General features: G+C 36.0%; 1 protein-coding gene across 17 annotated transcripts in view; it reads left to right on the top strand.

Annotated features, from left to right (window-relative positions):
- AKAP9 (A-kinase anchoring protein 9) overlaps nucleotides 1-13,579 on the top strand; it is a 113,729-nt gene that overhangs the window by 79,989 nt on the left and 20,161 nt on the right. For 10 of the 17 annotated variants that reach the window (XM_040548801.1, XM_040548802.1, XM_040548788.1 and 7 more), the window contains 9 exons: nucleotides 843-1,055; nucleotides 2,298-2,336; nucleotides 3,533-3,765; nucleotides 5,557-5,676; nucleotides 8,638-8,814; nucleotides 8,942-9,046; nucleotides 9,483-9,635; nucleotides 9,906-10,085; nucleotides 12,482-13,570. In XM_040548801.1, coding sequence (XP_040404735.1) covers nucleotides 843-1,055; nucleotides 2,298-2,336; nucleotides 3,533-3,765; nucleotides 5,557-5,676; nucleotides 8,638-8,814; nucleotides 8,942-9,046; nucleotides 9,483-9,635; nucleotides 9,906-10,085; nucleotides 12,482-13,570 — 2,309 coding nt within the window. The remainder of the gene's footprint in view (nucleotides 1-842; nucleotides 1,056-2,297; nucleotides 2,337-3,532; nucleotides 3,766-5,556; nucleotides 5,677-8,637; nucleotides 8,815-8,941; nucleotides 9,047-9,482; nucleotides 9,636-9,905; nucleotides 10,086-12,481; nucleotides 13,571-13,579) is intronic. The other 7 variants (XM_040548805.1, XM_040548791.1, XM_040548794.1 and 4 more) reach the window with 2 other exon arrangements.

The raw sequence follows: 13,579 nt of genomic DNA on the forward strand, positions 1-13,579 counted from the left end.
TCATCTGATGTGGATGTAAGTGCACACAGAGGTTTTACGTTGTCTGCACAGACAACCAATGGAAGCATCTTTAGTTTTCCTATATTCTCAAGACAGGGTTAAATCCATGTTAATACTATTTCGAGACTAGCTTCATACTGACAGAGCTTACTTTAGTATTGGAAGAAATACTACATAGATTCTTCGTGTTTAGTACTAAGAAACCTCTAAGATAGGGTTGTGTCTCTAGCTGAGAAAGTTTTGGCTTTGTAAGACTGATGTCCTGTATGTCCTCTAGAACCATCAGCATCAGACAAGACAGCACACACCTCTCTAGAGTGCTCTATATATTTAGTGCTTTCTGTTGCACATTAATAACGTCTCTTGTGTTCTATGGTTAGATGTTTCTGAAAGTACTGGTGTGAAACTTCTCATTCATGCAGAGGCCTATACCATTATAGTATCTTAGGTTAGTTTAGACAGCCCTCAAGGAAATTTAGTTTTGTTTTAGTTTGTTGGTTTTTGTTTGTTTGCTTGTTTTTTTCCTAAGAATTTAGCTTTGTGCTCACTCTGTATCATTCCAATGCAGTGCCATTTCTTATTGCCTTAATATCATTCATCAAGATAAACCAGAGCTCCTCTTCAGATTCCTATGTACATTCTTTCACTATTTTCCAATTTCTATATTTTGTCATGTGCTATTATTTTTATTGTTTGTTCATCAGCTAAGAAAACAGGAGCAGAATTTCGCAAGTGCTGAGTATCTAATGTGTATGCGCATTCGCATGAGATTACTGTGGTGACTTGACCATGCAAAAAGTTCAAATTCTTATTAAATCTACCCAAAAATTGATGTTCTACAGGCCTCATTGATGGTTATGCAGATGAAAAAGCATTTCTGGAAAAACAGCTCCAGGAAAAAATAGATGTAATTGACCATCTTGAGCAAGAACTACTGCGTACAGGTAACAAATTGCAGGAGTTAGAGGCTGAGCAGCAGCAGATCCAGGAAGAAAAGGAATTACTTGCCAGACAGAAGGATGCCATGAGAGCAGATGCGGGGCCAGTAGAGCAGCGTACGTATTTCTCACAATCTTTCTATGAGATTTTCTTATATTTTGAAATAAGACAATAAGTAATCTTGGTGAAATTGTTTAGATTTCTTTTCTCTGTTTAATCATTAATAAAAATGTGAAGTGACAAAATATGATATTTTCATACCTGGTGCCGAACGCTAGCAAGATAACTTTTTCTTGATATTTGAACAAAAAAAGACTGAATTTTCAGAAGGTCTGAGCAATCACAGTTTCTCTTGAAGTCAGCAAAAACTTGATACCTATGAAAATTGGGTTTTATTTATATTATTGCTGGAGATGCAGTATCTCAAAGCTGACACCTGTGTACAAAAATACTCATTTAAATAGTTTCCAAACAGACTTCTAGAGACACAAGCAAGTTTACCTACTTGAATATGATTGAACGTGATGTCCGTACTTACTTTAGGTACTGTAGACGTGCTTTTTTAATAAATTTCTCTGTTGAATAAGAGTGACACAGGAGTTGCATAATAAAGAAAGGCTGTTACCAGTAATGAAAGTTGCTTACTCAGTTCTCCAGAAAGTAAAATACAGAAATTTAAAAAAAAAAAAAAAAAAAAGGGGGGGGGGATGGGGGATGGTGGGAGTTTCAGATAAGTATCGTGTCAGTTTCACCTAACTAACTGCTTACTCAGGAATAAAAGTATTTGCTTTGATGAAGTAAATGTGTCCTTTAATTCTTCCTTAAACTAATAAATTAATATTTGAGAGAGGAAAAAAATTAGGACAATGGTGTTTAAGAAGTACTGCACTTTTGAGGATTGCAGTGCTTACATGAAATTAGCATTTTATTTTATGTTTAAAAGTTTATGGCAATTTATAATGTTGCTGGTTTGGTAAATTGTTTTTGCAACTGTATGCATTTTGTGTAATAGTGCAATTTTAAGAACAGCCAGTTGCTTGCTACTTTATAGGAAAGATGATCCTTGCATATAACTCCAGTTAAGTTTTATGCTTTATATTTCTAAGTATTTTAAAGTTACTATAATGTATAACAACTGTAAACAAGTCTATAAATGTATGTTTAGGTACTTATATCATGCATACCAGAATAACCTACCACATTCCCTAAGTTATCTCAACAACTTTGTCATTAAATGCCACACTTTCTTTGGCTTCATTTTCTCTTACATTGTTGCACCACAAGAAAACTATAGCTGGCATGTGAATTACTTTGCTTCTTTTTTTGTTTTCTCTCTCTCTCTCTCTCTATTCTCCTAGGCCTAGTAGATGCTGCAGTCGATGCAGCTTCCCAAGCAGGTGTGTTTGTATGTTGCATGGCCAATCTGTAACTGGGTGGAAGATTTAAACGTACTGACATTGTTAATCAGGATTATTGGGCTTTTGGCTTACTGACATTACTTGTAATTCTTACTGGCCTGCAGCTTTGATGTTGTATTTCATACTCAATTTTATGTTTCGCTAACAACATTTCTACAATTTCTAAGCATAATAAGCAAATTCATGAATAACCATCATCTTATTCACCTATGAATTCCATATACTTAGGTGGTATTGCAGGGATATTTTTGTATGTTTTTTTTTTTATTTCCAAATATAGTGAAGTCATTCATTATGATAACTAAACGCTGTGTTATAATGACATATAATAGTTACCCAAAAAAGAGAATTGGTTAAATATGATGTAAGATGATGGTGCCTAAAGGGTATTTCTTCTAGTGAAAGTAAATTGTATTCTGTCTAATTATCAGTCGTGGTTTAAAGATTCTCCAAATGTAATTGCACTTTACAGTTTGGATTTTACCTCAAGGGATGCCTTAACGGTTAGTTAACATGTATTCAATGGGCTGTGGCTTAAGAATCTTAATAGAGTGGTTTGGGGCTTTACTATATATGTGCCGGCACTTTCATGAGGAATCAAAATTGTGCATGCAGTCATTGACTTTACAAAGGTCCAGTTATGGGTCAGTAATTTCCCTCTCTGCCTGGCAACCTTGCTAAGTGTTTCAGAATTTTCTTCAAATTATTTATATGCACCACATTAAATGACAAGGAGTGGGAGGGGATTGATTTTAATCATGATAATGAAGAGAAGAGGATTGGGTTTCCTGTACATTATTGTTAACCCTTTTGCTGATTAGCTGTAGTGTGAATCAATGCATTTTTCTTTTCTGTGCCACTTATGCAAGGACTTTTTAATTTATATGGAACTTGAATGGGGAAATGATCTGATACCACTTCACTAGCGGTTCTCTGAAGACTATCTAAAGGATAGTACTTCTGGTGTGAATTTGCTGTAGTGGTTCTCTTGATTATTTCTCAGAAGAAAACACATTTTCTAAAAAAAAAAAATAAAAAAATAGTAAAAACCCAAACCAGTTCATGTCCTTCTGCAGACTACAGCATGGATACATTCAACCTTGGGGAGTGGTTTTTCTTCATAACTTTAACTATTCGTGTCTAAAAGTAGTGTATGATGATTTTATTATAACCAGAATTACTGGAGGAAACAGAAAAGCTAATGAAAGAAAAAATTGAAGTACAGCGTCAAGCTGAAAAAGAGTACGATGACCTTCAGAAGCAAGTGAAAGTCTTGGAAATAGACTTGGAAGAGCAAGTGAACCGTTTTATTGAGCTAGAGCAAGAAAAAAATGCAGAACTAATGGACTTAAGGCAGCAAAACCAGGCTTTGGAGAAGCAACTTGAGAAAACAAGAAAATTTCTTGATGTAAGTGTGGTAGAAGGCTTGTTTCATGAAGGTGGGTGGGCACATGCTGAGGTTTGCTTCAGCAGCAAATGCTTATATTTTCAGACTTTGAGCAAATACCTAGAAACACGTGATGGTAACAGAACTATAGGTTGCAGTCCAAGAATGTAACATGGTTTAAAAGCTAAAAGTTTGACTGAGATGTTTACTTAGGACTGTTCTGCATTTTTAAGTAAAAAGTAGCAGGCTTCCTAAATTTTGTTTAAAATAATGAGAAACTTCTGGAATTAATGAGGAAAAATACATTTTTGTGATTTCATTTGTAACAATCTTTGTGGAATTTCCATGTTTTATAATAGTTGGGAGTTTCGGTGAGGTCTTTTGGAATTAAGTAGTCAGCTTCAATTGTGCTTGGAAAATGAAAGTGTAATTTTTCTAAATTTCTTTTATAGACTACTTTCATTTCTTTTCTAAGAATCTCTCTGTAGTTATTAAGCTACACCTCCCAGCCAGTCCATATTTACAGTGGCAATTGTCTCTTTAATGTACAGTGTTTCTTCTTGCCTACAGGCTGTCTCAGCAATTCTGTTCTAAACACTACCTATTTTTCAGCAAACCGCATCATCCTGCCTCCTTCTTTTCCCATTTTTTCCTACTAAGTGTCTTATACTATTATTTCTGTGCCTTCTCAATCAACTCTTTAGTAACTAGTAGGGTGGAATAATTTCATACTCAATAAACACTGTAACACTACCTCTGCACTATTACTAAGCAGTATTAAAGAAAAGATCTTCTCCAGATACTTCTTAGTACAATTGTGTTTGCCTTATTTCATTTTCTTCAGGTACAAGGCTTTTTTTTACACTGAAACAAGTGTTTCATAATAAGACAAGATTCAGAATTTAAAATTCTTACTACAAGCATCATATTCATAAACTCAGTATTTTGGGGGATTATCAATAACATGAACTGGAGAATTAGGAACTACTAAGATGAGTAGTCATTTTTTTAATAGCAGAATTAGAATTCTTCTGTTTACCCTGAAACAGCAGATGATTTTAATTATTTTTTAACTTAAAATCTGCAACTTGTCAAGGCTGATGTTTTATTCCAGTTTGCTGGATTTCTGCAAAATGTTTTGTTGCCTGGCAGAAGCATTCCTCTTTTTATCAGATACTTCAGCTAGTTTACTTTAATGCATCTGATAATGTCACTTTGTAAAACCAGACAGACTTCTAAGGGGATCCTTCACTGGATGCTACCACTTGTGTATTATTTCCTAAATAAAAATATTCCACAAATGTCAGAGTAGGATATAGCAACCGAAATTGGTCAGAAGAGAAACTGAAATGCAAAATTCAAACAATTTATAAATATTTACAATCTTAGCGTTTTTGTTTTGTTTGTTTCAGTGTTTGTTTTTTTTCCTGTTGGCTTTTCATCAATATTAATATAGAATTAATTCCTATTCATAATTTACATTTATGCTACATGTATCAAAGACAAACATTAAGTCAGAAAAATCATTAAATAATGGCTTATTTGTGTGGTGTACCTGGCACAGAAGAAACAAAGACTGTTGCTTTTTTGAAATAATACTGGCTGTACCTATGCTGTCTTCATTTTTGAAGCATGAATTATGAAGTCTGAAAGAACTTTTTAAAATCGTAGTTGCATGAGGTTCTGCTACATCAAAAACATTGGCATACTGTTTCCAGACTCATCTTAACAGAAATAAGAAGTAATAATATACATAGTTTAGATAGATTTTTAAAATCAAATGGTGTGTCCACATGATTCCTTAACTTTCAGGAGCAAGCTGTTGACAGAGAACATGAGAGAGATGTGTTCCAGCAAGAGATACAGAAGCTGGAACAACAGCTGAAGGTTCCACAAAGGAGTCAGCCTGTCAATGAACATCAAAGCAGAGAGGTAAGACACTTTATTACTTATACTCAGTGAATATATATGACAAAATGACAACTGGCTGTTTGTAGGACAAGAGGAAATGGCATCAAGTTGCACCAGGTGAGGTTTAGGTTGGATATTAGGAATGAATTCTCCGCTGAAGGGGATGTGGGGCATTGGAGCAGGCTGTCTGGGGAGGTGGTTGGGTCACCATTCCCAGAGGTATTCAAAAGATGTGTGGATGTGGTGCTTAGGGGTGGATTTGGCAGTGCTAGGTTAACGGTTGGACTTGGTGATCTTGAAGGTCTTTTCCAACCTAAATGATTTTATGATTCTATGACTGTAACCTATTTTATGGTGTACCTAATCTGCATCCATTTATAAGTCAGGAAAGTATATCCATAAAGATGAAAGTGCTGGAGGACAGGGCTGAACCTGTGTTTTGGGATTTATTGGGATTGTTTGTTTTTAATAATAGACATATGGAGACTTCATATCTTTTATATATCTTAATTTAGAAAGTTTATTCTGTTTTCAAAAGCCTGCAGAAACAGTCAGGACTACTTTAGCAATTTAACATGTTCTTAAATTGTTTTGTGACAACATTTTTCATAGCACAGGTGCATGGCTGAAGGAATTGAATTACCAAGGTTGAAGCACGAGATGTAGTAGTGCTCTCTGTGCACACTTGAACCTCCCCAGTTATGCTGCAAGTTCCTATCTCTGCAACTTCAGTTACTCTTAAATACATTGTTTCTGAGCCACAAGCATGATCTACAGAGATTTAGAGTGCATTCTTTGGATGCTTTGTCTCCTGTATAAAGTGAAATGATATAATCCATCACATCTGTTTGGTCCTATTTAACAAACCCAGCAAGAAAACAAAATGTCTTTTTCCTTCAGACTAAAGTATAGCAATCCTCTTCAATATTAAGGACTCAGTGAGCTGTAGCATGTCTCTATGTCACTAAGCAACTCCTTATTTCAAATCATTTTGTCATGGATTTTTTAATACTATGATACTCCTCGAAGTAGTAAACAACATCTTCACCTTAGGGTTCAGGATATTCCATCCTTAGATCATAGAATCATAAAATCACAGAATATCCTGAATTAGAAAGGATCCACAAGGATCATTAAGTCCAACTCCTGGTTCCACACAGGACCACCCAAAACCAAACCAAATAGCTGAGAGCAGTGTCCAAACGCTTCTTGAACTCTTGCAGGCTTGGTGCTGTGACTGCTTCCCTAGGGAGCCTGTCCCTGTGCCCGACCACCCTCTGGGTGCAGAACCTTTCCCTAACACCCAGCCCGACCCTCCCCTGTCCCAGCTCCATGCCGTCCCCTTGGGTCCTGTCGCTGTCCCCAGAGAGCAGAGCTCAGCGCCTGCCCCTCCGCTCCCCTCGTGAGGGAGCTGCAGGCCGCCATGAGGCCTCCCCTCAGCCTGCTCTGCTCTGGGCTGAACAGACCAAGGGACCTCAGCTGCTCCTCATACGTCTTCCCCTCCAGACCCTTCACCATCTCTGTAGCCCTCCTTTGGACACTCTCTAATAGTTTTATGTCCTTCTCATATTGTGGTGCCCAAGACTGCAAGTGCTCATGGTGAGGCTGCACCAGCACAGAACAGACCAGGACAGTCCCCTCCCTCGACCAGCTAGCCATGCTGTGCCTGATGCACCCCAGGGTACGGTTGGCCATCTTTGCTGCCAGGGCACACTGCTGCCTCATATTCAACTTGCCATCAAACAGAACCCCCAGATCCCTTTCCATGGGGCTGCTTCTCCAGCCTCTCATCCTCCAGTCTGTGCATTTAGGATTACCCAGGCCCACCTATGGAATCTGGCACTTGCTTTTTTTAAATTTCATACAATTGGTGATTGCCTAGCCCTTTAATTTGTCAAGCTCTCTCTGCAAGGCCTCTCTGCCCTTGAGAGATTTGATGACATCTCCTAATTTAGTATCATCTGCAAACTTAATTAGCATGCATTTGAGTCTTGCATCCAGACCATTTATAAAAACATAAAAGAGAACTGCCCCTAAAACGGAGCCCTGGGGAACCCTACTAATGATTGGCTGCCAGCATGATGTAACCCCATTTACTATAACCCTTTGAGCCCAACCCATCAGCATATTGTTCACCCATCATATTAGGCATTTATATAGCTGTATGCTGGACATTTTGTCCAGAAGGATACTGTGAGAAATAGCATCAAAAGCTGTGCTGAAATCCAAAAAGATCATGCCTGCTGGTTTTCTTGGTCAACTAGGTGGGTAACCTTGTCACAAAAGCAAATTAAGTTAGTTAAACAGGAGTTTCCCCTCATGAACCCACATTGGTTATGATCAGTGACTGCATTGTCTTTCGAGTGTTTTTCAGTAACTCCCAGAATAATCTTCTCCATAATTTTACTAGGCATTGAAGCGAGACTGACTGGCCTGTAGTTACCAGGGTCTTCTTTCTTACCCTGCTTGAAAATTGGGACAACATTTGCCAGCTTCTAGTTGACTGGGACTTCTCCAGATTCCCAAGACCACAGAAAAATAATTGAGAAATGTCTTGCAATGACATCAGCCAGCTCTTTGAGTATCCTGGGATGAATCACATTGGGCCCTGTAGACTTATGTGCATAAGATGTTAGATGTTAGAAATATCTTGATAGTGCACTGCATAAGGATGTCATACTATTTTGCCTTTTAATGACTAGATGGCATGAAGGCATTGGAAAGACAGATCTAGAGAGCAGGTGGTATAGCGCAGAACATGTGACTTCTTTGAAAATGTATTTGTTGGATATAGCACTACAATATCCTGATTGTGCGTTCTGTTTCACCTGAACAGGAGGATTTTCATTACATTAAAAAGAAGGATTTTTTTCCTCAATAAAAAATTTTTTTTCCTCAATAAAAAATGGGTGCTGTTAGTATTGCTAGCAAACCCTCCTAATCTACTACAATATATTAATCTTCTTGCCATGTTGTCATTAGGTTGAACAGTTAACCAACCATCTAAAGGAAAAAACAGACAAATGCAGTGAGCTTTTGCTTTCTAAAGAGCAACTTCAGCGAGATGTACAAGAACGAAATGAAGAAATTGAGAAATTAGAATGCAGAATAAGAGAACTGGAACAAGCCTTAATTATCAGTGCAGACAACTTGCAAAAGGTATTTCTTGGTCTAAAATTACCATGTGTTTACTACTTTTTTTTTTTCAAGAACAATAATAAACAAATCCTTTTGATTTGTTTATTATTAAGCAAGTAATGTTACTAAATTTGATTTATTTTTAAAGGTGGAGGAAAGGAAACAATTTGGCACCATCATAGTAAAGGGAGAATTACCTCTTGAAATACAACTACAAGCTGAACGAGAAGCTGTGGACAGAAAGGAAAAGGAGGTAAGATATCTGTGCAATGTTCCACGTTTCCTATGATAATATCAGTCTGATATTTTTGACTGATAGTTTTTGCTTTGTGTTGAGTATAGAGAACTATACAGATAAATTTTTTAAACAGATAAAACGCCTCTTCAAAATTCCTCTTCTGAACCATGATAATTGTTATCATCTCTGTTAATGCTTATGAGTTATCTAAGCAGAGGGTGTTCCTGGAATCAAAATGCAGCCCAGTGAAGAAAGAGTTCATAGTAATTTCAGCTGATTTTTAATGGGTTTAAAATTTCATTCAGTTTAAAGACTCAGAATGTCACTGAGTACACATTCTATTGTTTCTCCCTACCACACTGGTTTACAGTTAACATTACACTTGAAAATTATGGCATTTAATTTTTGGTATGGCTGTCTATTCCTTTTTTACCATTTGTTTTGGAAACAGGTCACAAACCTTGAAGAACAACTGGAGCAGTTTCGAGAGGAGCTAGAAAATAAAAATGAAGAAGTTCAGCAATTGCACATGCAACTAGAAATTCAGCGAAAGGAATCCACTACACACTTGCAAGAACTTGAACAAGAAAACAAGTTGTTTAAGGTAATAGTGTAACAGGGAAGCCTACGGCTTTCTATTCTTTTCTCCCCAGAAACAAATTATTAGAAAATGCGAAGATACCGTATTTTCTTGTTCTTGAGCATTTTGCAGTTCAGCTTGCAAAATACTAAAAAACTCATAATTAATTCTCATTCCATGCAGTTTGTTCCTCCTGTACCTTAAATACTCATACTAGAATATGCAGAAAATGTTATGTACAGCTGTAAATGGTTTGGGGTTGTTTTTGTTTTATTTTGGTTTGGTTTTTGGTAGGATGAAATGGAAATACTGGGACTAGCTATGCAGAAATCTGAGGATGCCACCATAAAGGACCATCATTTAGTGGCTGGGAGACTCACTCACATCATGCAAGAAAAGGAGCAGGAAATAGATCATCTTCATGAACAAATTGCAAAACTGCAACAGCAACTTGAAGGCACAACTGACAACAAAGTACATACTTTTGAAATCTTTCTTCAGAGTCCCATGTTACGTTGCTAGCTTTAATATTAACAATAAATCTCCCTCCCCTCCATCAATCACAGTATCTTCTGTTGCTGCTTTAATATAAAAATGAGAATGCTTCAGTATCCAAAAGTGCTTTAATGCTATTCTCTTTTTCCTCTTCTGTCTCATTTTTTTTACTATGGATACTTTTTACTTGCTTTCTCATTATTTTTCTCCCTTATTTCTCCTTCAATTTCTGTCTTAAATTCTTCATTCTTTATTCTTCTAATACTTCTGAACGTAGTAATATGTAGGTAGCTGAACTGAATTTCATCATTCATTGTATCATCTTCCCTGCAATGACTTATTCACAGTGTTATGTTTCAGTGACACCTGCTGGACCTGTACTTACAGGTGTTTTTAGCAGTTTATTTTTGTAAGTTTATGTAAATACTTTGACATCGTACCAATGTATGATGACATACATCCAATCCAGTTTGAAATGTGGTGGATGTGCAAACAGTGTGCTGTGCTCTATTTAAAAAAATAAATAAATAAATAAGAGCAAGAAAGAAACAGATTCATTCTTACCTTATTTACTAAGACTTAACACCTGTATTTTTCTTATTTTTTCAAGTATATATTTTTATAAAAATAAGCTTCATCTTCTAATGGCTTGCTTCTATTTTATACAGATTTAATGCATTTGATTTTAATGGATATACTGCATATTTCATGTTGATATAAGTGATAGCAGAAACAGGCCTCCAATCTCAAGTTTTGTAGAAAAAATATTAGCTCTCTTCAGTGGAAAAATTTTGCATTCTTAACATTTTAAACATTAATTTTTTTTAGTCCCCAGGCTTTTTTCCCAATGCCCATATTATAAAGTAAGACAAGAATCAAAGTTCTGCTACCCCTCAGTAGCTGAATGTTTACAAGAACATTTTCAGGGAATTCAATGTGTCTTAGTGAATAGAGCTCTGACTGAGCTGGATAATTTCACCAAGTTTTTCCTGTGCTATTTTTACTTGTAATGAACCTCAGTGAATAATGACAAAACTTTGAATTGAATTTAGGAAAGATCATGTTTCAAGAATCTAGAATGATTTTGCTTTATACAATGACCATTACGTTCCTTGTCTAGAGGAAAATACCCAGCATTTAGTTATAATTCATTTTAATGATTGGTTCTCTTCCTGTAGTGTGAAGTTCCATTTTCTCAATTTCATCTTCTTGAGTAAGTCATATTTTCCAGGACATTATACTGTTGGCTTGATTATGATATCAGCATTAAAAAAAGACTAGATCATCCTTAATTCATCCCTTTCCTAATCCTGTATATATCTTCACGCCACAAAGTGCTTTTCTTTTAATTGCTGTATTTGCCTTATGTGGCCCTTTACACCATTATGTTATGAAGAACAGAAACTGTTACACTCACTGGATTGCAGTCAGCAGGATCACTGCTCTTTTCTTCTGAAAACCAATGCCTTGTTCACATTTTCTTTAGTGGATTTGAGCTTCCTTCAGTCTCTGGATTTTTAAAAGTACATTCTTGGTTGGCAAATTAGCCCTTCTGTTTTATGTGGTCATTTTTTTCATTTATTCTTAAACATATTATAACTATTACAAAGTCATTTTATTACATAACTAACTAAACCTAATGAAATGCTGAGAGATAAAGGGAAAAGCACAGCTATTTTAGTAATAAATTTAGTCGTCATCTTTTTTTTTTCCTTCATAATATTTGTAAAAAAAAAAAAAAAAAAAAAAGAAACCTTTACTGTTCTTAGCTATTTTAGGCACCATAAGGTATCATAAGTGATTTCATTCTATACTCTCCCTTTCAGAATATTCTTGACACTGTTCCTTCTGCTTTTTTCCTTTCCAGTGTATAAGCACGGTTTCATTTCAGATACCTAGACATTCTCTTAATATATCCACTTAATTTCTTAGATTCTTGCTACTTGTAATCTGGTCTGTATTTATTATGACATTCTAAATGATTTTTCAGTATTCTATGCTCTAATGAGATGTTACTCCCACTGCAATTTAACAAGCAGATTTTTTAACGAATTTTGCAAAACTTATTCTATTGGAATCTGATAACTGGTTGTATTCAGCATACCTCTGAGTATTATGAATGCTTTCACTTCATTTGATACTTTCACACCTACATATAGAGTTCACAGGCTACTTTATTAATCCTGTGTGAAGATATCTGGATTCTCATAGAGTTTTACAAGAGACATCTCATCACAAAGTTCACTGGTGACATACTTTCTTTTACAAGACATTGCAAATTGTGATTAAACTGTTGCCGTGAAGTTCTGGAACTGGATTTTACAGAAAGTTTAATAATTACCCATTACTAATATTTTTATTCTTTATTTTTTCAGGTTCTTGAAGAGCAAAATGAGCATATACGGGAGCTTGAAGCCCAGGTAGAATGTCTGAAAAGTGATCAAGAACGTGTAAAGAAAAAAAATGATGAGGAAATAGAGCAGCTGAATGATGTAATTGACAAGCTTCAGCAGGAACTGGCAAATATTGAACAAAAAATACCTGCAGACAGTGCTGCTTTTCATGAGGATGCTGACAGTCTGAAACATACACTTGAAACAGTTATAGCAGAAAAAGAAGCTTTGGAGAAGCAAGTAGAAAATATTACTGTAGAGGCATCTCGAACAAAGAATGAGCTTGAGGAAACTAAGTTGGAAATGAACCAGCTAAAGCAAGAAATAAACATGTTAAAAAAAGAACATGAAGGAGTAACAGAGAAGTATAAATGTGCACTGATGAAAAGTGACAAGGAAAAAACAGAAGACAGGAGCAATGGGAAAACTGAGAAAGTGGATGAAGGCTCAAGTGAGATGATAGAATTGCCAGATCAAACCCAGCTTAGGTCTTCAGATGAAAATACAAGGGTCACCATTAGCAAGATGGAGGTACAACTGCAGCAGCTTCAGGCATGCGTTAAGGAAAAAGATTCAGAACTGTGCCAATCCTACAATAAAATAAAAGACCTGAAAGAGAAAGGCAGAGCTGAAAGAGAAGCACTTAAAAATAAGATAGTAGAACTAGAGAAAACACTAGTGGAAAAAGTTGCAGCTGCTCTTGTGAGTCAGGTTCAGCTAAATGCAGTTCAAGAGCAAGGGAAATTTATGCAGGAAATTCAGGAAGCTTCAAAACATGTCGAGGAAGCAAACAAGAATCCCCAAATGGAGGGTTTGAGTAGTATAACTGAAAAGGAGATGGAATCAAAATTATCACTATTAACACAGAAGCTTAGTGAGATGGAGGACCAGCTGGCAAAGGTAAATCATAACTTGGAGCTAGAAAAAGAAAATGTAAAAATTTCACAAAAGGAAGCTAAACTGAAAGAAGAAAGACTATTAGAGCTTCAGCAATTACTAGAAGAGGTTCAAGAGAAACACAGAAGAGAGATTCAGAAATACATTAAGCAAGAAGGAACACAGATAAATCTGGTAATTATA

This window comes from Cygnus olor, chromosome 2 (assembly GCF_009769625.2).
Source record: "Cygnus olor isolate bCygOlo1 chromosome 2, bCygOlo1.pri.v2, whole genome shotgun sequence".
Taxonomy (NCBI): Eukaryota; Metazoa; Chordata; class Aves; order Anseriformes; family Anatidae; genus Cygnus; species Cygnus olor.